The 25,665-nt window shown below is 46.3% G+C and overlaps 1 protein-coding gene across 1 annotated transcript in view; it reads right to left on the bottom strand.

The window, feature by feature from the left end:
* Positions 1-13,974, bottom strand: part of STOX2 (storkhead box 2) — a 149,937-nt gene extending 135,963 nt beyond the window's left edge. The window contains exon 1 of the mRNA XM_074866404.1: positions 13,626-13,974. Within this exon, the coding sequence (XP_074722505.1) occupies positions 13,626-13,974 (349 nt within the window). The remainder of the gene's footprint in view (positions 1-13,625) is intronic.
* Between the last annotated feature and the right edge of the window lie 11,691 nt (positions 13,975-25,665).

Genomic DNA, 25,665 nt, shown 5'->3' on the forward strand with positions numbered 1-25,665 from the left:
CAAGCTTTTAAGCAGAGAGATAGCATTGAGAAAAGGTCAGTCACAGATAAAGGTAAAAGCCACACTTGCTAAGTTCACAGAAAAAGAAATTTAAAAGGCAGGAAGAGAAAAGCCCTGAGGAATTCACTGCAACAGCTCAGTTTGTAAAGGAAGGTTACATTATCCCAACGCTGCAGTGTAGTCTAGATAAACCTGAGTTATCTTTAATCTAAGGATTTAAGTCACGGCAGCAGCTCATCAGAGGCTGCCTGAGCAGCAAGGGTAGTTAGCCACTGCTGAAAACCATAATTATTGCTGGAGTTGAAGAATGCAAACCATACCTGAGCTGGCTAGCTCAAAACTAGCTCAGATACATTTATGTTCAGCTGCAACACATGCAGGAAAAAAAACAGGGAGCCTAACGATGAAACAAAGCTTGGTCATCTTGCAAAGGAGCTGAGACCTGTGGTTTTAGGAAGGGAAAACTCCACAAGATACCACCACCCTTGCTTTTCCAGGATGACAATAGGTCACTTCCTCAGATGTACTTCTGGGTGTTGCCACAGAGAGAAGAGAAACAGACAGTACTGTAAAACGTGCTTCAGTAGAAGACGCAGAGTTGCCTTCAGGTGCAAATCTCATCTTTTTTTATCATAACTAGGAAAGAACAAGCCTGCGAGAAATCATATACATTACTAAAACCTGTAAGAAACATAACATGAGAATCATTATTTTGCAGTTTAGTGAAAGAAACACCGTATAAACCATCACAGGCTCGAGTTCCCTTCTGCAATACAATCACTGCTGGCATTTTCACAGCATATACCAAGAGTGCAAGACTACAGACTGGGACGGCCTAGTCTTACATCCACTGACTCAATAGGCCCTGCACTCATTTTCCTAATGAACAACCAGAGCAAATAAAGTAAGGATGGCCATTTATGAAGTATTATGTGTTTATGGCTCCAGACTCAAGCCAAACACATATCTCAGTATGTGTGATTGCAAACTCACCATAGCTCTACTAAAGCTTTCAAAGACTTACGTATGCAACGCATTCATGAAGCAAGCTGAGGGGTGCCACAGCAAGTAATTACTACAGCCCAAGCAGTGAGAAAACAGGTAAAGCAAATCCAGGCAGGTTTTGAGCAAGAATTCTTTGCCCAGTTGCCTATTTACAGATTACCTCTCATTCATGAGGAACCTCGTATGCGAGTGTAATTATCTAGGGGTTTGCACTGTGAGAGTACCTACAGACTTCAGCCCCGGGTCAGCACTGCAATGTCCAGCACAACATCAATCTGACAGAGCCACCAAGTTTTCTGCCCCAAAGCACTTCTGCTGTCAAACACAAGACAAGAAGCAACTTTTGGACCAAGCTTTCCAGCATGCAGCCCTCGAAGTGCCAGCCATCCCTGTACACGGTTAGGCAGGCTGCTCCAAAAAGTTACCACCGCAGGTGTCCTCGAAACTAAGAGAAGGGGAAAAGGTGCAGAGCAAGCACTGAGGTTCAGGGTAGCTGCCACAGATGATGAATGGTGAACTATGAGAAGGGAAGGTTTGATGAAGTCTGCAGCACACTGGTAGGGGAGCACAAGCTTCAGTTGCACAGGTACCTGCACACTCAGGTGTTAAATGGTGGGCTTGGTGAGGTCAGTGGTTTTCAACTTGGAGTCCGCAGAACCCCAAGTGATCTGTGAACTCCTTTCCAAAAGGTCTACAGAAAGAGAAAAGTGAAAAGCGCTGCTTATATTTGCTGCATTTCCACGAAAGTCAGCAATCTGCAAACTAAAGAAAGCTGAGTACCATTACACTAACGGTTATTGCTCACTGAACAGGAGGCAATGTAAATGATTCAAAGCAATGGAAAATCCTCAGGAATTGGAAATGGGTGCACAAGCCACTGAGCAAAAGAAACAAGAAAAAAATTAAAATAGCATGTCCCAGTTGTTCAACATTTTCCTAGCTAGTGGGAAAAAAGTTATGTCAAAATTATTTCCTTTTTACCGCCCGTCACTCATCACAAAAATCAACTCAAGTCTGTAGCTCACATTTCTTCCATCTCACAAGATGATTGGTGTCTAGTGGCTCCCAACAGGCAGAATATGTTTTGGCCTCTCTCTCAACACAAACATTGAAGAGATTGGAACGACGGCACTGGGATTAATTTAAGTAACCACTGAAACACAAAGCCCAACAATTATCTGAGCAGAAAAATTAAGAAGACTCATATGCACTGGCACACAGATAAATCTGCTTTCTGTCTTAAAGATCAAATATGTCATTGAATGAGACTAGTTATTGACAGAAAAAAGCAGAACAATGATAGATGTAGTAATTCTGACACTAAAACATTTTACAGCCATACTACACTTGAAAGGTAGCCAAGAAGCAAGTTCCTACAGACCTTCCAACAGCTATTCAGCATTAGCTTCACTGAGGAGCTCTAGCTGTACACCTCTAACAAAGACAAACTAACAATCAGAAAATATCTTGGAAACAAAACCAAAGAACTTGAATTAATAAGAAATCTTTAAACTAAAGGTTACAAGCTAGTGCCATAAATAAAAATCACAAGATGATAGCCACTAATTCCAGCCCAAGGAAAGAAACCAGAATGACTGTAGCCTACTTTTTGTGACTTCATCTTTACTGACAAAGTATTAATTAAGACTTCCTCTTCATACTTTTATTGAAGTAGTATTAATTAAGGCTTCCTCTTTGTACTTTTCCTGAAGGCACCTACAGACCCTGGATGAACTCTTCCGCTGTTTATTTTTCAAAGGATTGTACACAGTAAAAATAAAAATGCAAAGAATACTAGTCCTGATTTTACAAGCTTAATTCTCAAAGTGCTCCCAGCTTAGATGCAGATGACCCATGCTGGGATTAACCAGGAAAAGATTCCTCTGGCTCATCTCTTAACAACAGTCAGGCAAATACAAGAACATACAACATGCCTACATTTAAAAATGTGAGTCCTCCCACCAAACTCAGACTTAACTTACTATGTGAACATGTGGGCATCTGCATCTTGTTGAATCAAGACCAGTCAAAGTTATGGGAAACCTCTGTTCATACAGCACTTAAAACATTAGATACACCCTCACACACATATCTATATGAAGGAAATCTAGCTGAAAATCGCCCTAAGTGTCTACTGTGGAATGCTTAAGCACACAAAATTTATTTGAGAAACACTGCAAAGCTTCACAGACCTACGAGTCCTATATTCCACCAACTCCACCTTACAGGCACCTCTCAATCTGCTGAAAGATGGAGATGATACCATGTAGCTAGACCTCCCAGGAAAATGCATTAAGTACTGTCAAAGTCTCCACTTTCAATAGAGCAGACCTGACACCTATCAGACTTGCTTCCCTACCACATGAAGCACTACATCCAAGAAAGATTATCTGTTCATATCACTAAAACCATGGCCGACTTCCCTTCTCTTTTGGTCTCCCACTCCTTCCAGATGTTCATATTCATAAAGGAGGCTTCTCTACATGGCTAATGTCTGGTCTGAAGATGCCAGTTTGAAAAATATACTTGTTTCTAGAGCATCTAAAGTTGTAGAGACTGGAAGTTATTTTCCTGCTCCATGTTTACCCACTGTTTACCACTTTGACGTTCTTCTCTGCAGCTTCTCACAAAACCAACGTTTTCCTCTTTAACTGCATAGGATTTTTCAATCAATAACACCAAGGCGGCATTTCTTTTTAACCAAAAGGATAATTGTGACAAATTAGCAATGAGGGCAGGAAAGCTCAGTGTCCTCAAAGATTTTTTCAGCCCCATTTCAGAAACAGTGGGTGAATGTGCCCCTTTAACATCTCTTTTCTCAAATTAAACTAGGGAGAAAATTCCCACCCTTTTCTTTAGTTTTTTAATAACCCTTCCTGCTAATAATGTCTACAATGTTAGATACTGTCTTTGCTTTAAAATAGACCTTAAAATCCTGCTTTTCAACTGGTTAAACGGCCTTGTGAACATGTGGCTAATTAGCACATCCCTACAGCCCAGGCAAGTTGCTGACTTCTCACAGCACAACACCAGGAACCTGAAAACCTCTGTTCAGGCTCATCGGACTGTCCACAATTTGCTCCTCCTTTGACTTAAATAGCCATATAAACACCAAGTATGTGACAGTACATCAAGACCTCCTTCCTCTACTTTCCTTTGCAGCACTATGGATGTTTCACCCTCTTCTTTGGTCCAGAGCAGCCTGAACCACCCTGCTGGACAGGAGCCATTTGCAAAGCCTCACCGGGAGGCTTCTGCTAGCAGGCAAGCTGAGTGGATGAAAATCTTTGCACGGGTGCTGACCTACTTCTGGCTTCAGAAGCTACAGCATCTCAACAGCACCCTCAGATTAAGCAAGGTGTACGGGTTTCCCTGAGCGGAGATGGTGGAGACAAAAGAGGCCCTTCAGGGAAGCCCAAAGAAAACACTTGGCTTGCTCTTAATGCCAGCTATTGTTATTTCATCTGTCAATGAAAAGGGAACTTGTCTGGGCACTAACCCTGCAATACGCTCAATCAGGAGAGCAAACATTTAATGCCGGTCTGCCAGAGTGGGAGGCAAGGGCAAAGTCCACTCCCACACAGGCTGAGGAAGGGCTGGAAGGCTCAAGGGCAGGCTGAGCATGATTGGCAGCTAAATAACACACCAAGAATCCTTTGATTAAAACACCCCCTTAAAAGAAAGGGAAAAAAAAAACCAACAACAAAACAAAACCCCCAAATCCCCATCCCCAGAACAAAAAAAAAAAAAAAAACCCACTGCAGCATCACATGGAGCTTACAGGACTTTGGTTACCTCTCTAGAATTTAAACACAATAAATTAACAGGCAGTGATAAATCCCATTTATGTTGGGTTGATCTCTTTGGGAAGGGCATCAGTAATGAACTGTATGCGTTGCTACTGGCACAGCTGCAGGGCTCTATAAACTCATTGACCCAAGGATAGAAGTAAGACAAGATAAGTAGACACAATATATTTATTAGGCTATTAAGTCTTCCTCACCTGGAGAAAGGCTGATGTATCCAGAAAACTATCTATTTCTTCCATATTCTTTCCATATAGAAAGATATCCATGCATATTATGACCAAAGTAGAAAAAACAACTACAGCCTGAAAGAGAGAATATTCATTTGTCTTTCTTCTTAAGCTAAAAGTTTCACTAGACTTGGTATAGTCCTTTTTTAAAGGACAAAAAAAAAGTTCCCATTTTTAAAATACTCATAGCCCCATAATAATACCTAAGACTCTGCTGCCAAAGCTCGAACACACTGGCAGCACCTAGCTTCTTCTAACGCTAACACCTTGCAAGTTCTACAGCTGCAGTGTTAAACATGATCCTTGCAGTCTCACTCCTCGAGAGCCTCCGAACACCCAGTGAGAGGTGCTGCGTTACTGCACACACAACTTCAAGGTGGCAGATAAGCAGGAGTGACTGGACCTGCGGTTACTGGTGAGGATGGACACAGCGAAGCACTACCCCACTACCAATGCAGGGACCAAGCCACTGCTCAGCCACAGTCCAGCCCCAGGTCTTCCCTTCCCAAAACACACCTTTCTTCCCCTTCTGTTGGCACCAGGAGGAGGAATCGGCCTCCCCTGTGGCCAGCCTAGTCCTGCTGACCACTGCATTTTAGGCCATGTTATTGGGAAAACCACTGGGACTTGTCACCTTCCAAGAGCCCTCCTCCGCTCTTTCAGTGGGATTCCCTGTACTGGGGACAGCAATGGGCCCTTTGGCATCCTCATTCTCCTCCAAAGGCAAGCATGAGCTAGCATATGTACCTTCTGAAGCACTAACAGCTAGAAAAAACTGCTTTAAAACTTCATGGAGGTACCCAAACCATGCTCTTCAAATAGCAACATTTTTCACTGTCACAGTGATTTTGTAAAGAACCAAGTTTGGAGTCATTTCCTAGAGTTTAAGTGAATTGGTTTGCCTTTCTTAAAGAGCAATCTTTGATACACCTGCATAACCCTTTGTTAATCATCTGATAATGGCATTCAAGGTTAAGCTAAAGGGCTGCTGTATTTTACTCAGACTTCTGCTGTTTCAGTGTCCCATCCCACCCCCCCACAGAAGAACAACAATGAATTCTCATATTGCATGGGTTAGAAGTATATCCAGCTCCAGAAAACACACTACAGAAGTCATTATATTGTGCATATTTACATGCACAGTATAGTGACTTTCTTCCATAAGAAAATGAAAAATAGGCAATATTACAACCATGGCTTTTCTGCTACAGAAAAAAAGCAACTAGAAGAACCACTATTCAGATTCCCTGGGTAGTTATCAACCTTTGAATGCGTGCTCTATTGCTATTGTGGCTCAGAACAGGAGCCCAATTAAAAAAGGAGCTGTGAAGACCTGCTCAAATGTCAATGGGAAAGCACTTTGTTTCATCAAAATATACGTGTTTGTACATTCTTAACATTCAGATATTTCTCCTCAGAGGTCTCAGGTGAAATCCCAGGTCATAAACTGAGGGATCAAGTACACCGGACAGAAGAAAGCATGTTTACATATTAGGTGAAGGGATTTTATTCCAAGAAGAACATAATAGCCTTAAAAACCTTTCCAGAACGGGCCCACCCAGGGAGCAGTTTTGATACTGGAAACTGGAGACTGCAATAACATTTCCAGCCATCAACATCATTAGAAAATAATCAAAACATTTATGCTTTTGTATTTAAACCAAAGAAACAAAGTTTGTAGAGAGCTTGAATTTTCAGAACCCCATTAAATTTCTGCTACTGCTACAGAAGTTCCTCCCATCCCCACGTTTCACAGCCACAGTTTCTGAAGGGGAAACCACCATCTGGTTGCAGATTTTATTTTCTTCGAACACTTCAGCCTTTCCTTGACCACCAAAAGAAAAGAGAAGCCTGGCCATGGTATGTTTGTCAAAGCCAAGGGAAGGTGTGATGTTGCTCAGAAGGTAGTTTTGGATGCCAAGAGTCTTGGAGGACACTCGATCTGTCTGGGTTGCATCTTTGCTGCTGCCCTCTCTAAACGGATGTCTTGAATGCAGACGAGAACGTGGTAAAGCTTTAGCATGCCCTACCCAGGGGACAAGCTGTAATTCTGCTGGCCAGCAGAAAGGACAGGTTCACCATCCGGATGAATGGCCTGAGGCAACAGCACCAGAAGAGCTGGGAGAGAGCGCCAACTTCATTACCGCGCCATTTACAAAGGAGTCGAATCAAAAACCTGTCACTCAAGCCCAATGATAGCAGTGATTTCATACACAGCTGACCTTCCTGTAGCATCGCTGCCCTAAATGCACATTTCTCCAGGAATCAAAACAAACCCATTTCAAGCTAAATTTTAAACTGTGGGAACATGTGTAGAAGGTGTGAACTTAGCCCACTAAAATCATTACAAGTTGATAATCTGATAAATAAAATATTAAGCAACGTGCCTCTAACTAGCAAATTACAAAGACGGGACAAAGTTGGGAATGCATTACTGAGTTTTCGTGCTGCAAAGCCACAAAGAGGAGCAGGCAGGACAGGGGTGTCATGGCCCCCAGACACCCCATCCACCTCAGCCTTTTTAAAACCAAAAATTACTATGTACAAAAGAGGAGCAGGACAGATGGAAAGGTGATTTAGCGAGCGGCCTGGCAGCACATGATGCTGGCAGCTCAGGAGCCCATTTAAGCACTGGGAGTAACACCTGACAAGGGCTTCATTCAGTGCACACCCTCTGCACCGCTCCCCAGCAAAGACAAGGGCCCTTTGAGGAGGGAAATGAGGAGTGTTTAATTAAAGACCAGACCCTCACTCACAGATAAAGAGATGGAGAGAGTGAGGGCCCTAGTGCCACTTGTGCTTCTGCAGAGCCCCACAGCTGAGGGCTGCTCTCCTGCTCTCGGCCACCACAGTTCCCTTACAGCATCACTACTTTGTAAGGAGTGTACACTTAACTTGCAAGGCTGGATGACTTATTTGCTACCAGGAAGTACTCTACCATACAATGGCAGTCTTTGTGGGGTGGAAGGAGGTGGGGAGACAGTACTAGCTGGCCATTAACTTTATACATCCTTCCCTTGAGTTGCACAATGAATACCATGCGTCAGTTTGACTTTTTCAAGAGAAGCTTCTTCGAGAAAAAAAAATAAAAAGAAATTACATTTAATAGGTCATATCTTTCCTTCCTGTGTTTTTTATTTTCACAATACATTTTAAACAACCTGCATTAGTCTTGCAGACTATCCACAGCTTTCTTTAAAGAGCAAACAGCATTTCTGACTCCTAGATTTCACTCTCCAAAACACAAGCACAAACCACATACTGAGAAATCAGGCACTTTACATGCAGTCCATACTCATTTAGCTCTTGCCTCTTTCTCCCGAGTTTCTAAAAGCTGCTTTTACAAAGTACATTAAGGGCCCAATCCGACACTTCTGAGCAGTGAAGTTCTTTGCTCAAAGTTGGGAGTAAATTCATAAGCACCTCTGCCAGGCCATTAGCTTAATTTTACCTTCTGTTGAGGTTTTTTTAAGGCTGCAGTAACCACCTCACAAATATAAAAAGTGCTTAGTGGATCTCTAACCAGCTCTAAGTTGGGGTGGGACAGAAGGAGAAATTGTAGTTTACATCCCCTGAAGTTCCCATGGTAATACCACGAGGCATACAAAAGGTGTAGATGACTGTGCAGTAAACTCATCCTCAGAGGTTTTATTACTATGAAACTTAATGCTCCCTCACTGAAAAGAAATTTTTATTATATAAAGGAGATAATTGGGAGGAAAAAAGACAATTCACGGTTTATGACTGGGTATAGATGAATAACATTTAATGTCCAACAGTCTACACTGCACCATAATCATCCGCTAATGACTGGAAAACTCACGGTGAAAATTACTGAACCTAAACTGGTGGGGTGTTAATTTAATTTTTGGTGGCAAGAGAGAACATGGCAGGGAGAGAAAAGAAAGGGAGCACTTAGCTCCAGCTCCCAGCGCAGCAAAAAAACGTTTCCCCGCCTATGCCTGGCCGAGCAGGAACAATGCACAACAGCCCGGCCCTGCCGACTTTGCTGAATTATAACTCCTGCTAGTTAGTTTAATTATTGCACATACATTTCTTGAAAACTCCATTTGAAACATCAGCTTCTAATTGGAGAAATTGCTCTGGGCATGAACGAATGGTTATTATAAAGTTTGGTCACTTCTTTTCAAGCAATCATTAGAAAAGGGCACGGCCCTTCCACGAAGCGTATGAAAACCTCTCAAAGATGCCCATTGTCCGAGACTCAGAATCAAGTGCAAAAGATAGAGAAGGAAGTCTCAGCTAGGAACACAAAAGGCAATGAAGACACGAAAACAAGGTAGAGCATCCTGCTACACCAGCAGCGCCTTGCGTGGAAGAGCTGAAAGGGGAAAAAAAAAAGCTCAGCTTACAGGATGACAAATATTAGTGGGTGCAAATGGAAGGTGTGTCAAAGACAGAAATCTTATTAAAATAAGAACGCTTATTAAAGACTTAAGTTGCAAAAGCCTTGCAAAGTTACAAGAAAGCTTCAAATCACTCTTACCAAAGACAACGAATTTCATCACGGGACCCACAGGTTTGCATAAGGTTTCCTTGACCCTCTAAATCAGCATATTTAGCATGCGCTGGTTTGGGGGTTTTGTTTATTCAAAGACTGCTCAGGTTTCCCAGAGCTCTCTCTTTAATTTAAAAACCTAGATACACCCACCAGTTTCCTAATACCTGAGTAACTCTGATCATCACAAAAATGGACACTGAGCAAGCTTTTATGGTGTAACCATTTAGTTTAAGAAAACTAGCAAAGAAGTTTTAAAGTCACACATTAAACACTTTATCCCCTGTATCCTCAAGCCCTAAGCTGTCAGCACTAAAGCAACTTTCTGATGTGCTTCATATTCCTGCCCTATTTCGTAGTAGGGCCTAATTTTACAGTTCAAGAGTTGAATCTCGACACTGAAATCCCATGTGGATTTGAATCCATTTACTTTCTGGCCCAGATACACCTGCACCAAGCATATTAGGACTGTCCAGTCTCTGATAACTACAGATTACACTTTCATGAACTTTTCATTATCAAGCCAGGGTGACTTAAACGTGGGAAGACTATTCAGCAACGAGTCTCTTCCTGGTTTATATTTTACAATCCCAGCAGCAGAAAACACGCTATGCATTTTAGAGGTTTAGTATTCCCTCCTCCTCACCAGCTACTTTTTCCTCCAGTTATTATCTCCATGGCCATCACAACCCATTAGTCATCAGACTAGCTGAGCCTCTGGACCACAACGAACAAGAAATGTCAGAAACACCAAAAGTCAGGCTGCAGTCATAACTTCTGGGTCACATTAGCACTTAACGATGCAAGTGAGGGGAAGCATTGTTCAAAAGTCTCCAGTACCTGTGCATAGAGGTCATGCAGCCAAGAAGAGGAGGCATTTCTGCCCCTTGCCAGGCAGCAGTGGGATGTTGGGACATGCTCCCCACACTGCTCTGGGGCAGGCAGCTTGTTGTCCAGCTACCCCAACCCAGCCAGGCTGCAGGGGCAGGTGGGGCAGAAAGCCATCCCCACCTTTCTGCAAGCAGCCAGACAACCCAGAGAAAAGGCCAGAACTGACCCCATGGTCTGCCACAGCATTGCCCAAGTACCCCAATGGCTCTGGGGTGCAGAGCTAGAGCCCTCTGGTCATTCCCATGCACCCCCTCACTGCTATGCTCTGCCATAGCACCCCCCTATTCCACTACAGCGTGGGGCCTACAGGCTGGGCCAGAGCAGCAGAAAACAGCAGCTTCACTTTCATCAAAAATACCATGCCACTTTTTCCCCTTGACCCCATCAGTTATTTATTAACAGTAGTAAAATATTACTGTTCCTCACCTCCCAGCCAGGCAGGTTTTCCTCTCAGCCCAAGATACCCACCAGTTTTTTTAAAAAGCTGAAGAGTATGGAGCCTTTTTCTTTTTGTCTGTAGGTGTACTGTTCACTGCTTTAATGCTGCAAAGTGAAGAATAAAGTGTGAGAGAGCTCCTAAGTAAGTCATGGCCATTTACACGTTAGGCACCTAATTATGTTGAAAATACAATTACACACATTTCAGCAGATGATCATGCCCACGGGCCAGGCCCGTTACTTTGATTCTTCTTTAACTACCTAACTTTACAGTAAATGCAAGTTGAACCTACTTAGATAAAAGACCTGAATTATCAATCTGGGTGTGGAAAAGAGACAGTGAAAAAAATTTAAAAAAAAAAAAAAAAAATCAATGTTCCATCTCATTTAACACAGTTAAGGACACTGCACAACAGGTCCCTGCTCTTCTTTCATACTCTTTAATCAAATACTGAGAGGCATTTTCTATTTTTAAAGTCAAATTAAAACTTTTGGCTCCAGCCTTTTGTAAATTCATAGTGAAGATAACCCCCCAAGGAATGCATATTATTTACACACCAGTGAGCTTACTTATTAACGCGGACTTCTAGCAAAAGTTGTGTTTCCGTATCTTAAAACAGGCCACAAAGACCTGTTTACATTCCATGTCTGGCTTTAATAATATCAAGGTCAGAGCGCACCCTTCAACAGTCCTCCTGTGCAGTGGCCTGAGGAATGTCGCCCAATGGGTAGGGTCCAGGGACACCCCAAAAATCAAACACTGACCCTTACACTCCATCAAGCAACGGCACCCATTCGGGAGCTCTTCCTCCTCGGTCCAGCTGGAGCCAAAAAGCCCACACGAGCTACACTGAGCAGCTGGCACTCACCGCTGCCTGCATCTCTATGCTTACCACCACACTTTGTTCCAAAAGGAAAAGCATAAGCATTTAACAGACTTGGGTGGAAAGCACATGCAGGTTCTCTCCCCTTGTTTGCTGGCCACAAATAGCAGTTCCATCCAAACCTCAGCCACAACCCAAGTCCACTACCTGCCTATCAACTTTTTATTCTCTTCTAAATATTGGTGGGATGCAGAAAACTCTTCCATCACCAGAATAGGATTTACCACCTGCTATTCAACACTCATTTGTTGTCAGAGGTTCACAGGGAATTCCTCTACAATGAGGAAAAAAGGTCCATCAACTCATTTTTAAATGGGCAACTTGTCCTGAGCTTCCCCCTCAGCATGAAGAAACTGTAATATTCAAATAAGTTTGATAGGGAAATAGTGAGTGACAGCAGTGTCTGAAAACTGTGTGAGAAGCAAGACTGCAGATGAACAGAAGTGATCAGACTCTGTTCTGCCTATTCCAGAAGGACAGCGACAGCTAAATACATTCAAAACCGAGATTAAAAAAAAAAATAAACTAAGACACACCAAATATTCAAGCTCCATTCTTTGCAGAAACTTTACTCAGATCATTTTTTAAGAGAAATTTACGAGAGCATCCTGTTTTGAGAATCTGAACCTCCCAGTGCAGAGCAAACATCTCCAGCTCTGTGACATGTTCCAGGTGCCTGCTGCATAAGACACAGATGATAGAAGTTGTCCATACGGAAAAGGCACCGTCACCACTGCAGCAGCCGTGGGAAGCAACGAGACCTTGACAGCGATAAAACAAACACTCACAATTTGTCTTCTCTCCATAAGAGAAGGTTGACGTTTCAAGCTGTGAAGGCTGAAAGTTACCTTAAATCCTAAGGAAAACTTCAGGTCTGTTGCTCTTCACGACTACCCAGTATATACAACAAATAGCCACAGTTTTATTTCTTGTTTTGGTGGGGGAGGTTTTTGCGTTAAAGTAAGTGCTACAAAAATTTTTTCTGTCCATGCTATTTTTTTTCCCCGAAGAGATATGCACCTTCCTAGGCCGCACTGCACACAAGCAGGACTCCCGTGGGGGATCACACCGTAACCGGAATCTTCAGCCCACTGCGGCATAACAGACTTGCCATTTACTGCTCCAAAAGCCACCTGTCCTGCACTGCAAAAGAACCATACATTCCTCATCTCCTACTCCTGCTTCTTGCTGTGGAAGGCACCTTCACAGCAATACCGTGACACAAGTTCGAGCTACCAAGCTGATCCAAATATAAAGTGAAATAATTGGTTTGGCAAGCCTAGAAATGCTAAAATGAAGTTTTAAAATTTCGAATGCTAGAAATTACTATTTTTAAGGAACTGATTATAACTCTAATTAAAAGCTTGCACTCTTTGTAAGTGTTAGCAGTTACTCCCGAATTGTGTAAAGGTCCCGTAGCTCAGGAGGATGCGGGACCCCCCGGCAGCGGAACGCCCGCGAAAAGCATGCCCGAGGAGCGAGCCGCCAAAGGACAGCAGGCATCTCCCCCTGTTTCCAAAACCTACAACTTATGGTTTTAACCTCGCCCGCCGAAGGAAACGGGGGAACGCACCGCTCCAACCCGTCCATACAGCTGCCGCCCGCAGCTCTTCCTGCGAACCCCAGCGACTCGCAGCGCATCCTCGGAACGCCGCCGCTCGCCCTTTCCGCGCCCATCCACTTTTGGGGGCGCAGATCCCGCGGCGCGGCGGGGCGGGGCCGGGCCCCCCCTTCCGCCCCCCCAGCCCCTGACCCCGGCGGCGGGCGCTCCGGGGGCAGCTTCTCCGCGGGGCCGCCGCCGCGCTCGCCCCCGGCGAGGTGTCCCTCCCCCCGTCCCCCCGGCGGCACCTACCCAGGCACTTGATGTGGAAGCCGCTGGGGGGCTTGAGGGAGCGGCGCGCCCAGCCCTGCCGCAGCACCTCCAGGTGCTCCTCCTTGCCCTGCACCAGCAGCACCTGCTCGTCGATCCAGCCCAGGAAGAAGGTCTCGGCCACCGCCGCCGTGGCCCGCCGGTCCCAGAAGTGCTGCATGTTCTCCCGCTTGAAGTCCGCGAAGATTTCGTAGCCGATGCGGTGGCGGCCCAGCTCCGCCGCCGGCCCCGCGCCGCCGCCGCCCCCCGGCCGCCCCCCGGCCGCGGCGCCCAGCACGATGGCCAGGGAGTGCGGGGCGATCTGCAGGCACCGCTCCGCCCTGCGCGGCATGGCCGCTCACCGCCCGCCGCCGGGCAGGGGCAGGGGCAGGGGCACGGGCAGGGACATGCCTTCCCGCAGCCGCGCTGCCTCCCGCGGCCGGCTGTCCGCGCTCCGCGCCGCTCCGCCCCGGCCCGGGCCGCTCCGCCCCCGGCACACCCCCGGCGCGGCGCGGCGCGGTCCGGCACCGCCGGCGAGGCGGGCACGTTCTCCCGCGGGTGCCGGCCCCGCAGCGGGCAGCGGCCGTCGCCTCCCGGCGGGAAGCCCACGGCCTCTCCCGCCCCCCCAGCACGGTAGCGGCAGCACCGTCCCCGCTGCGTGTCCCGGCTGGCGGTGTTGGCTTCCCGGCACCCTCCGGTCCCGGGAAACCTCACCCTTCCCTCCCCGGTGTGAAACACGGGGGCATCCCGCAGCCACTTCCAGACCATCCCAGCGAGTCTCACGGTCGTTATATTTGTGCTTCTTCCGGCGGCCACACGGCTGTGGGTAAAATACACAGCGAGCAGCACTGACCCCGCTGCACCCAAACGTCCACAACCACCTTCTGCGCCCGTAGTAATCCTGTGTCGCTTTGTGTCTGAGGCGTACTGAAGTCTGATCGTGACAGAGCCAGTGCAAGGTTCGCTCTTGACTTTGGTGACTTTTTTCCAGCAGTTTAATATTTTGCCTCCTTTGTGCTCCAGGTCACCGGCTGCCCGTGAGGCTCGAGGGAGAGCTCAGCAAAAATGGGCCATGCACGAGCAGAAATGGAGGGGCCCAGGTCCTTCCCCACAGAGCCCGGCCTGGGCCGTGTGTCGAGGCGGTAGGTGGTTGCTGAGCTGTAGGCACCAGTTGCACCAGTTACACCTGACGGAAAGCAGATTGAGGGACCTCACCGACATCTTCCAAAGACCACAACAAAACCAAGTCTCTCATCGCTGAAAGTGGCGCTCGAGTTCCTGAACTGGCTGTAACCGTTGGTCGCCTTGGCACTGGGCGGACCACGCGGACCGTGCGGGTGGCTCCGGCAGTGCCCTCGCCTCGCCCCGGGGAGTGGGGCACTGCGGCACGGAGCAAACGGGCGGCAAAGCATGGGAATGCACCGGGAAGGCAAAGGACGCAAGGAAGAAAACTGCTGTAGAGAAGAGGGGCAAAAGCAGAGGCAGAGGAGAGGAGAGCGAGAGGAAAGAAGAGGCAGTGGCCACTCTGCTGGGCAGTGGTTTAAGAGCTGCAAATGAAGAGGCTACAGCCACCACCGTATGCTGTGCATGAGCTACAGTGTTTTACTGAGTGCACTCACAGCAACATCCTTTGGCACTTTTGGCCTCCTTAAACTGCCACCCATTCGGTTCTAACTTCATTCAAATCCCATGGCACTCTCCATCTAGTTTCATCCATTTCCTTCTCCAGGACACAGGCTCCTCTGATATTCCTGCTCCCTACTTCTTGGGTTTCATCCAGTGCTGTCTAGGCACTGTACCGAGGAAGGTCAAATTTACAGCATCCCGAAAAGATTTACGAGGAAGAAAGCTGGAAAGTTTCTTATGAAACCAACTCTGTCAAAGGGGAAATCAGAGGTAAAATGAATTGTCCAGAATCACAGTGAGTCATTTTGAGCCAGGAACAGAACCTAAGCTGGCTGGCAAGTTTCTAACCCCTTCCCAAATGTCCAGCACAGCGAGATCTCAAAATGTCCCTCACCTCAGCCAGCAATAGTTTTCAAAGGAGCACTTTCACATTGTCATTCAGCCCTAAGCTTTGCAAGAAGACCCCCGGCATCCTCATTGTCCTCCAAACTGCTTCCCAAAGTTCACCTGAGCCGTTGATTGCCTGTTAAAAGAGCTAGTCTTAGTTGTTGAAACTACTGTCATGATCTTGTCATACTCGTGTTATTCTTACCTTGTGCCTTCCTCCTCTCTGCATTATATCAGTCTTTTATCTTGCCCATCATACTTGCATTTCAGTTCTCCTGGGCAGGGCTCACCTTTGTGTTGCCTTTGTGTGGAGCTCATCACTTTGACATCTCAACCGCTGATCAGAGTCACCAGGTAACTTAAGGGCTTGGATGGGTTTTCAGTTTTTATTCCTAACTGCAAGAACAAAGGAGCCAAATTAAACCTTTTGACTGTTTTTAGGTTTCTGCACCAGATATGTACTGAGTGCTTAGAAGCAGGGCCCCACATTTTACCTACAGCCCCGAAATCCCAAGTGCTGGCTCAATCTGTGATCCTTCTGCTGTCTCTGGAAAAAGCGCATGTTCAGCCTGGTGTGCCTGGCAGCCTTCAGTCATGACATTGGCGTTGCTCTCTCCATTAGCTGAGCTCCTTTTCCTTTCAATATTAATTTCTGAAGCAATTGGTATGGCGAAACAGGCCACGCAGTCATTTTCCTCCCCCTGCAAGGGTTTTGCAGTAACACTTGTGGGCTGTCAACATCTTCCCTAATTCCTGGCTTGTTCTCCTGTAAAGGCTAATCCTCAACCTGCTGATCCTCTCCCACCCTGCTTTCATCATCACCTCTTCCCTTGCACCGCTTTGTGCCTCTCCCCGGCACTTGCAGGCTGGCCCTCCCTCCCTCCATCCACATGCCACCCCTCTCTGCAGCTTGCACAGATGTGATGTCACACACAAGTGTAGTGACAAGGTAATGAGAGAGAGTATGCTATAATTTGTCCATGTGGCACAAATCAAAACACCGTGCACTAGGGATTAGGTGCCATCCCCATAAAAGCCCATGCCAGGATTGCCTGAGCCAGACCTTGAGGTCCCGGTTAAGAGCCTCCCCTTGTTTCAAGGGTCTGGGGAAAGGCTGTGGACAGCAAGTATGTGCTGAGTAAATTGTTCCTCATTCGTTATTCCTCTTTTTTTTTTCCCATCTCATTACTGATTCAAATGATTTTTTTCCTCAGAATTTTGGGGGGTTTGGCATATTTACATTTTGTTGCTTGCCAGTTTGGGGTTGAACAGCATCTCCTTCCTTTTCATTCACTCTCATTTCAAGGGAATTCTTCCAAGCAATGAAGATCTATAGCCAGACTAAAGCTGATCTGGTATTTCCCAGTAGAAATACAAGCAAGAACACAGCCTACAATCTTCTTAAGGCCAAGTAATGAAAGCAGGTGAAGTGGAACTCCTAAGCGCTTCTGAAGTGTTTGGAAAGGCAGAAGTTTACCTTGCTAGCGGGGCAAAACCCCTGAAGATTTAGACATGTCTCTTTGAAATGCATCAGCAGAGGCAGGAGGTCTGCAGCAAATAGTGTCGTTTATTCTAGGTAGGAGCAGAAAGCTGAACAAACCTGAGGGAGCTGTGTTCTCTGGCTGTCTGTACTGATCCAGGGCTCAGGTGTGGTATCCTGACTGCTGCCAACGTCACCTTATTAAAAACTCTCTGGGAAAAGAATAGTCCCCCAGAATTCATCCAAGGCCACAGAATGAAAGAAAGGAAAAGAGAGGCTGAGGTGAAATATATATATTTAATGGTGGTTGTGCATCCTTAATTTGTACGTAGTAAGGCAAGTTACACAGTTTCACAGCTTATGTAGTATGTCAGCAAGTGATTGGCTTCAGATGCAGTATTCAGGCACCAAGTCAGCAAATGCCTTACTCAGGATTTCTTCTGTGAGAGGTTTTGAAAGAGTATTTCCTATCAGAAAACTATTTTTAAAATCCCTCTATTGGTTTTATACAAGAAGAAACAATACCTTCCCTCCTCACTGCCTGTCCAGTGTTGCTACCTGGCGAGAGAGTCCTGCATGCTTCCCAGCCAAGTGACCTCCTTTCCAGGAAGAAGCTACTCTTACCATTACATGGACTTTCAGGTGGCTGAAGTGTGTTTGGCAAGAAACTGCCGAGACATTGCAGAACTACCAGCTACAGGATGCCTGGGCTTTTTTTGAACATAGATGCATCATGTGGAAGGCTGACGGAAGCTGGAGACTCACACCAGCGGCCCAGTGACACAGAGCTCAGTGCGACTGCCATTGTCAAATACGGCATTTACCACAGCCCTGGCGAGACCAGAGCTTACAGACCTCCATAATAAATTTTGAGAAGAATTTCCCCCTCCTCCTACCCCAGTCAAGAGCTACATGAGCCCAGCCAGACTTGCTTGAACACAGAGTCGATGTAAACTGACTCTGGCTTCTGGCTTTGCTGCTGTGGATGTGCAGATAGAAGGGGGGCCAGGAGCAGGTATGTCCATAACACAGGGGCCAGATGCTCTTCTTGTCATACCCTGAGATAAACCAGGAGCAATCTCAGAAGAGTGAATGCTGTAAAACAATAGAAATCATGAACAGTGATGGTGACTTGCATCTAAGAAAAGCAAGACTGTGGAAGACAGGTGTTAAAACTCTTTCCTGAAGTGCAGCAGATTTTGAAAGTAAATAGAGCTTTCCATTTGCCTGGTTTGCATAATGTGAAGACACTGATTTGCCGCCAAGAATTCCTAAAACAAGCACTTCATTTAGCTTTACCTTTTTGCTTTGGTAACCAGTTTTTGTAATACTGGGATAATACTTCTCACATTTGTGAAGTCCCTTGAGACCTGCTATTAAAAATCATCCCAGGAATGGCTGTTTGACGGTCTCTGCTCTGGTAAGAGCCAAGTATTTCTGTGCTTGATTGTGTCCTGCCATCCTTCATCAGGAAGCCCTGCTCAGAAGTCCTTGCTTAGGCAAAGTTCCCAGTGAAGTCAATGGGAGTTTCCCACGTGAGGAGTGATGAGCTAGGTCCAAACTAAACACCCAACTAATAAGCAGCATAGGAAACAGCTGACTGCATCATTTTTAAGCTCTGCGCTTTCACCTGATTCACACTTGCTGGCATCAAGAAGGATCCCGGGGGCAGGATGCGACCCAAGGGAGGAGAGGAGATCCCTGGCATAGCAGGCGTGCCTATCTTCCTCTTCAGGAGAATCTTTGAGAACGGTATTAAATCTTTGCAACGAGCTGACTACTGCTTGGATAGGTGAGCTGGTAGGTAGACAATTATCTATTATCTGCTTAACAATAGCCTACACATACTGGTGAAGTTACACTGATCAGGAGAAAAATCACTTCCTAGCAGACGTGGAAAACAAGTTCCCACTTTGCTCACAGGACACGTATAATACAGGGTATAAGTCTCTCACATTCAGACTCAGGTGCCTACATTTAGACACTGCACCAAAAGCCCCAGATTGCAAAGACCTTTGATTGTATTTATTTATGAGGTTGCAAAGAGGGAAATAAGACTTACAGATGTTATGAAGCCAAAAAGCTGCTAAACAGCTCAACACAACAGTGCAGGTAAACGAGGCCAGAACAGACTCCCTGCATGGGAAATTCTTGGCTGGAAATTAATAAGGAGGGAAGAGAAGGGTATGTTTATATCTTAACCCTCTAAATATATTTGTCTAGAGTAGAGAAATTTTAACGTGCCTTCCAACCTATAATTGTCTCTTATCTGCTATGACATTGATGGTTGCTTTTTGGCCAGATTACAGTCAGACACTAAGGCGGGAGTTTAGATGATGTATTTGACAGGGACAGGATTTTACTTCAAACTCTGCAGTTCTGCTCTATTGGAGCCATAAAGGACTCACTACTTGCAGGTAAGATACAATTTTAATTTTGGAAATGGCAAACCAGTTTTCCTAAATTATCTGCTTGTGGCATTGCCTTGCAAGACCTGCTGGAAACACATTCAGGCAGCTCAGGTGCTGATATACCAAAAGAACTGGGTTTTGGTTTTATGATTCCCCTACCAGTAATGGAAAGAAACTGTGAAGGAAATGGCCATTAATTTTCATGAGCACTCTGAAAGAAAGAGCAATAAAATCTATTTCTCTCCTCCTTTTCATATTTCCTCTCACAGCCCATGGCCTGAAGCATGGGAGCTCTGCTGACTCCTGACCCAGCCAAGCAAAGGTGTGAGGCTGATCCCAGGCGGTTCTCACGTTGCCAAGTTAATGACCCCAAAGTCAGCCCAAGGAGATCAGAAGGTCTCCACCAGCCATGGCATTTTCATCTCAAATTTCTCTGCTTTGAATAGATGTGTTTTCCTCCTACTGCCCCTTCTCATGTAGTACAAGGCAAGTCCTGTGAATAAGTGCTGCAGGCAGTGCAGTTGCACTTGGGAGAATGAAATTACAGTGAAATATGTGTACCCCTAAGAGTATGAAGATGTAAATGGCATACATAGGCAAAGCGAGGTAAAGGGAAATCCTTGTTCATGTGACATGCGTAGCCGAGAGCTCCAACCTGTATTGGCTCGATTTTCCTGTAGGGACAGGGACAAAAAGCAGAGAGTGCTGACCCTGCACTTTCATTTTGCAAGTATATTCTGAACCTAAGCAGGAAGGTGAGGTAGGCAGAGCTGACCACATCTAAATGAACAATTGAATGAACTCTTCCACCTTCTAGAAGGGTTTAAGCAGGGGCTGCTATTGTAATACCCCTCTGGGGGGAAAAAAGAAAAGAAAAAATTAAAAAAAAATTTGAAAGATAACTCTGTGCAACAAGCCACTCTGCAGGCAGGGTGATCAGCACACAGGGTGCAGGAACCAGAGCTGGTCATGGGCTTTGAGAGCAGCCTTGGCTTGGAACTGTAGGTGATGAGTGGGCATCAGTCTCAGTAAACAGCTCTGATGTGGGCTTGAAAAGGTTAGGAATACCAGGTTTCTAACCAAACCTGGAGCTATAAAATACTTCATTGGTGGGAACCATACAGTCCATCCCTGCAGGCAGGGGTGAGGCACCTTCACCGGTGCCCCAGGCATGGGGGAAGCTGGCACAGGGCACTGGAGGACTAGTTGATGCATGTTGGCTTCTGAGAGAACCCCTCATTGGCACAGATCTGGGGAGGCTTTCCCAGATCAGAGGATGGGGAAGCTCCATGGTCATTTTGGCACAGCATTTTTTGGATGACAACGTCTCCTTTCTGACTGGGCAAAGGGAAAGTGATCGGTGTTGCTGACTGGGTAAAAGCCCCTTGAGAATTTGCCTTGCCTTTCAGGCAAGCACCCATACTGATAAAGTAAATCAAGACACAAAGAGGCTTCACCTGTGCCAAGACACTCTTGCTTTTCCTGCCAGAAAGCACAGGCTGGCTGGCAGGCTCACTTTCTGTAACCAGCTGGTGACATCTTCCCATTGTCTGTGCATCGATCCACTGACCATGACTCAGTTCGGAAAATGTGAACCAGGCTCATAGCCTTACTCTGGGGTCCCCTAAACGAGGGTTGTCTCTTTCCAAACCCTAGAGCTTTGCAGGAAGAGGATTTTTGCACTCAAGCAAGAAAAAAAATGCCTGTGTGAAGGGGGACTAACATCTACCACCATCTTTGTGCTTAGGGGAAGGCTGGATGTAGCAAAGGATGTTGGATGACGTGCCTGCCTTGGGTTTTAATTCACTGCTCTTGCTCGCTGCTTCTCCAGCTGCTAACATCCTACCAGCGTGTGTTTAACACATCTGTGTCTTTTCTTGATCAGGATACCAATTTTTGATGTTTCTTTGCTTGGTACAGATGCTTCTGGAAAAGAACAACATAGCTCTGAGAAAGAAATTCCCACCATGTGGGATTTTTTTCTTTTTCCTTTTTACAGAAATTTCTTATTCAGTTTGCTCTGTTCAATATTCTTCTCTCTTTTCACTTCACTTCAGGCCTTAAGTTTCTTGTCCTCAATGAGCTAGTTCAGTCAAAGCCATGCTTGGTTTACAAGTGTGTAAGTAGCAGGCAGCTTAGAGCTGCCTACAATAAACAATTATTACTTTAAAAAACGGTCTGATACCTGTTATGATGTGGTTCAAATCATCCCCTTTTGCTCTTTTAACTGGTGAGGGGTGGTGAAATAGCCCAGCGAATGCTCATATGCATGGGAAGGGAGGTAACAGCCACCTTCTCCAGCAGGACCAGCTGCAGCTTTTCCAGCACTGATTTTGTACTTGTTGGGCGAATGCCAAGAACTGGCACACATCAAGATTACGGTGTCTGCCAGCCATTGGCTAGCTTATCTGCTCCTCTATCATTTTCCTTTCACTCAGAGCAAAGAGAGAAATATGAAGGTTGATGAGCTAGATGCTCACTTTCAGGTCCCCTTTGGCAACATGGAGTTAGTGAAACAAGTGGTGGGGTGGGTGTAAGAGAATTTATTCCTTGTTTAATAGCCCTTCATTATAGCTGAGCCTTCTGTGTAAATGGCAATTTGACTCCCATCTCCTGAACACTGCTTCCTTGTATTAGACTTTTTATAATAGCTGTAATTATAGATGCAAGCTTTGCTTTTATTTTATGGGAGCCAAGGTAAACCAGGAGTCTGGTGTCACAACTGGTGATCCTCAAGTACAGCCAAGTCTGTGAGGCAGCATCTCCAAATGGCGGGATTTGATGGGTCAGTCATGGCAAAGAGCTGCGGGTTTCCTTGCTAGCTCTGCCCGCGCTCGGGACTGATCTCTCTCACAGGCATCTTCAGCAGCCATCCTGCTGCTCTTCTGCCTCTTCCCTTTGCCTCAGCTTGTCAGGATTAGACAGTTTAACCAATGACCCCAGCTGTCATCAATCTCAATATTGAATGCACTGAGATAATACAGGCAATTCTCTGCTCTGTGAAGACAGGCATTTATGAAGTATTTGTGAAACCATTTTAGCTAAAGAAGACAGACAGCTCTATTTTGTGCCTAATATTGCCTGACAGGTGTGGACACACCCTGGGATAACTCTCTTGTCATCCCAACTGGAAGGTCAAGAGTCTACATTTGACAGAGAGAATCGCCTTTGGCACTCCAACAGAAAAATGAAAACAGAGCAGCATGCAGAAAAAAACAACAAACCCCTTTGTAAACCAGGTGTGCAGATTTAATATTTCCCAGAGCTTAATTCCTTTTAAATCTTGTAGCTCCTCTTTGAAGATTATCCATGGGCCCAACACCAGACTAAACCAGAAAGTTTAGCTTTTGTTCTTTTGTTAGCCATTATTGGCTTATTGTTTTAAACATCTCAGGCATGGTAAGCAGTGGCTATCTCTCCACTACGCTCCTCTTTTCTCCCTTCCTCCCCATGCAGCACCACCCATCTTCCCTCCTCTGCCTCGTTCATTTTCATGCTTTCCCTAGGGATCTCCATGTGATGCCACCCCATGTTTCCCTGTCATCCCCAGCACGCAGCAGAGGTCAACTGTGAAAGAAGAGAGCAGGGACTGGCCTCAGTCACCATGGCTCCTGGGGGAAATCCCAGCCCCACAAGGATGCAGAGGGTTGGCTCAGATGGAAAGTTCACCAAGACCTCAAGAGCTTGGTAGCAGGGCTGTAAGATGTACCAGGAAATAGTCTGAGTTCTCCTGGGTTATTTCTTGGGCTGGTGCAAATTTCAGCAGCTAAATCTGAGCCCGCTTCATTGGCAAGTGTCAGACCCAGGAGAAAACATAATTTCCTGCTAAAGTAGTAAAGGTGACTTGTTTATAAACAAATTTTGTCTTGGTTTTCATGAAAATGAGGTTGTCTGTTTATAAAAAATGGACACATTGCTGCTTCATATTTGTGCAGAAGAGAGTTACATGATAATAGCCAAAAATCAGATAATTTCTTTGCAAGGAAGAGGTGGGAATGAGTAATTTTTACCATGGGTTTTATGGGAGGAGCTTTGCCAGGGTATGTGGTAGATTTAGAAAAAACTACTTAGGCCTTTCCTTCTCTTTGCTGTAGGAAATGCTGCAAGTTAGAGAACCTAACAGCCAGCTTTTGTACTCCTGCTTCCACATCCTGAAAGAGCACATTCAGAGATGCTGCAGCTATAGACCGTGGTCAGCCCATACTTGACCTTGTGGTCCTTTTTGAGGCTAATCTACTGTTGCTCTCAAAGGGTGGATGGCTTTGGGCGGTTCATACCGACACGGGCATGAAGAAGGCATGAGTTTATTGGAAGGGAGGAGGAGGGAGGAAACTTCAGGGTTTCCTTATTTCCTTTTCAGCTCATGCTGCTTTTCTGTATGAAACACTCTAGGCGGTGCACCTGCAAAGACCCCCATGGAGAACAGAGCTGGATGTAACCCTGCTCCGACTGTCCGGCAGCTGTGGCAATCCCGCTTCAGCAGGTGCCACCAGACAGTGCTGTACAGAGGGCATCCGGAGCAGCTGGGTTGACTGCTGCTAATCTCAGCCTCCACGACTTCTGTTTTCAAACTTGTCATCTTTTTGACATGCAGAGCAATATGCATGGAATACGTGGGCACCCACAGGGCTCTGGCAGAGAGTCCTGTGCCTTGCCCCACACCCTTACCCATGGGCACCCTCGGGGGAAATCTGAAAGCACAGAGGAGTATAGCTGACAGCAGAGCAAGAATGGTCGCACATGGAACTCACTGAAAACCAAGGATGGAAGAAGTTCAGCTGACAATGTTGGGATAATGAGGGACCTAGCAGACGCACTGCTCCACCAGAGCTGGTGTAGGTGGCCCCTGGAGCTTGGCCTCCATTCCAACATCTTTCCCTTCTTCAGGGCCAGAGGAGAAGAAGGGGAAGAAGGAGGTGGCAGCCAGGCCAGGGTAGAGAGGAGATGGCTGGGCCATCTCTCTTCCTGGGGGTCAAAGCCCTGAGCAAGACTTCTTCAGGCCTCAAAGCAGGCAGCAGTACTTCACAGCTGGCGGTCCTCACTCCTCCCCATCTTGTGCCTTCCACTTTCCATGGCCTATCAGGTTTTTCTTTCACACTGTTTAACCATTGCAGCCCCCAGCATTCAGGTTTTCCCATAGCGCTGCATTAATCTTTCAACAGATCTGGTCCTTTATCCCCCATTTAAGAAGATTTATGGACATTTTACTGCTCTTATTTTACAGTAATGTCCTTCTTTGCCTCAGCTGAGCTGAGGTGTGATTACTTCCACTTGATCCCTGTGCAAACCTGGGAGACAGGTGTCTGTTTCTGCTTGGGAGCACAGCAGATGCCCCCTGGATTCCATGGCAGCATGCCTACCAGGGAAGGAGCAGCAGTATATGTTACCATAGGCATCTTGATCTTGTGTCCAGCCCTGGACTGGGCTGTGGCCATGGCTGCGTGCCTTGGCAGTATGGGCATATTCCAGATGTGCATGAAGCCTTGCCGAGGGCTGGTAGGGCAGAGTATCTTGCTCATGTGCATTCTGTGAATGGCAACCGCTTGATTGCAAGGAAAATACATAGGTAAGTCCTTAGCAACACCTGGTTCACCCCTTCACCAATCAGCCCTCAGCAGCAGTGCTCCAGGCTATAGCACTCACCACGTTCGCACCCCATCATGGCTTAGCTTGAGGAGGAGCTGGGGTTCATCCCTGCCAGGGGTCAGGGAAAGCCCCAAGGGACATCACCTGCCGAAGGGGATGTGAGGCCGTGCGAGGGTTCAGGGTGGCCTGGCTGTGGCCGCTGGTGCGTGCTGTCTGCAGGAGCCCCTACACCTCCCTCGTGCAGTGCAAACAGCTCAGAGCACACTAGAAACTAAACATGATAGAGAAGCAGAAAAATACAAGATTTATGTAAGTTTTGGAGGCTTGTCTTGCTGTAAATAGCTGTACAAAATCAATCACGGATGTGCATATACCCTCAGGAGACTTTATAAGAGAGGCATCCCTGCAGCACACCCCCTCCTTCCAACAGCAGTGCAAACTGTGGCTCCGGGACACAGCAAACACAGAGCATAGCTCACCATGCAGGACCTGTCTGTTCACCACACAACCAGTTCCTGTTCTTGGTGCTAGCTGGCTTTCCAAGGCAAGGGCA

This window comes from Strix uralensis, chromosome 4, assembly GCF_047716275.1.
Source record: "Strix uralensis isolate ZFMK-TIS-50842 chromosome 4, bStrUra1, whole genome shotgun sequence".
Taxonomy (NCBI): Eukaryota; Metazoa; Chordata; class Aves; order Strigiformes; family Strigidae; genus Strix; species Strix uralensis.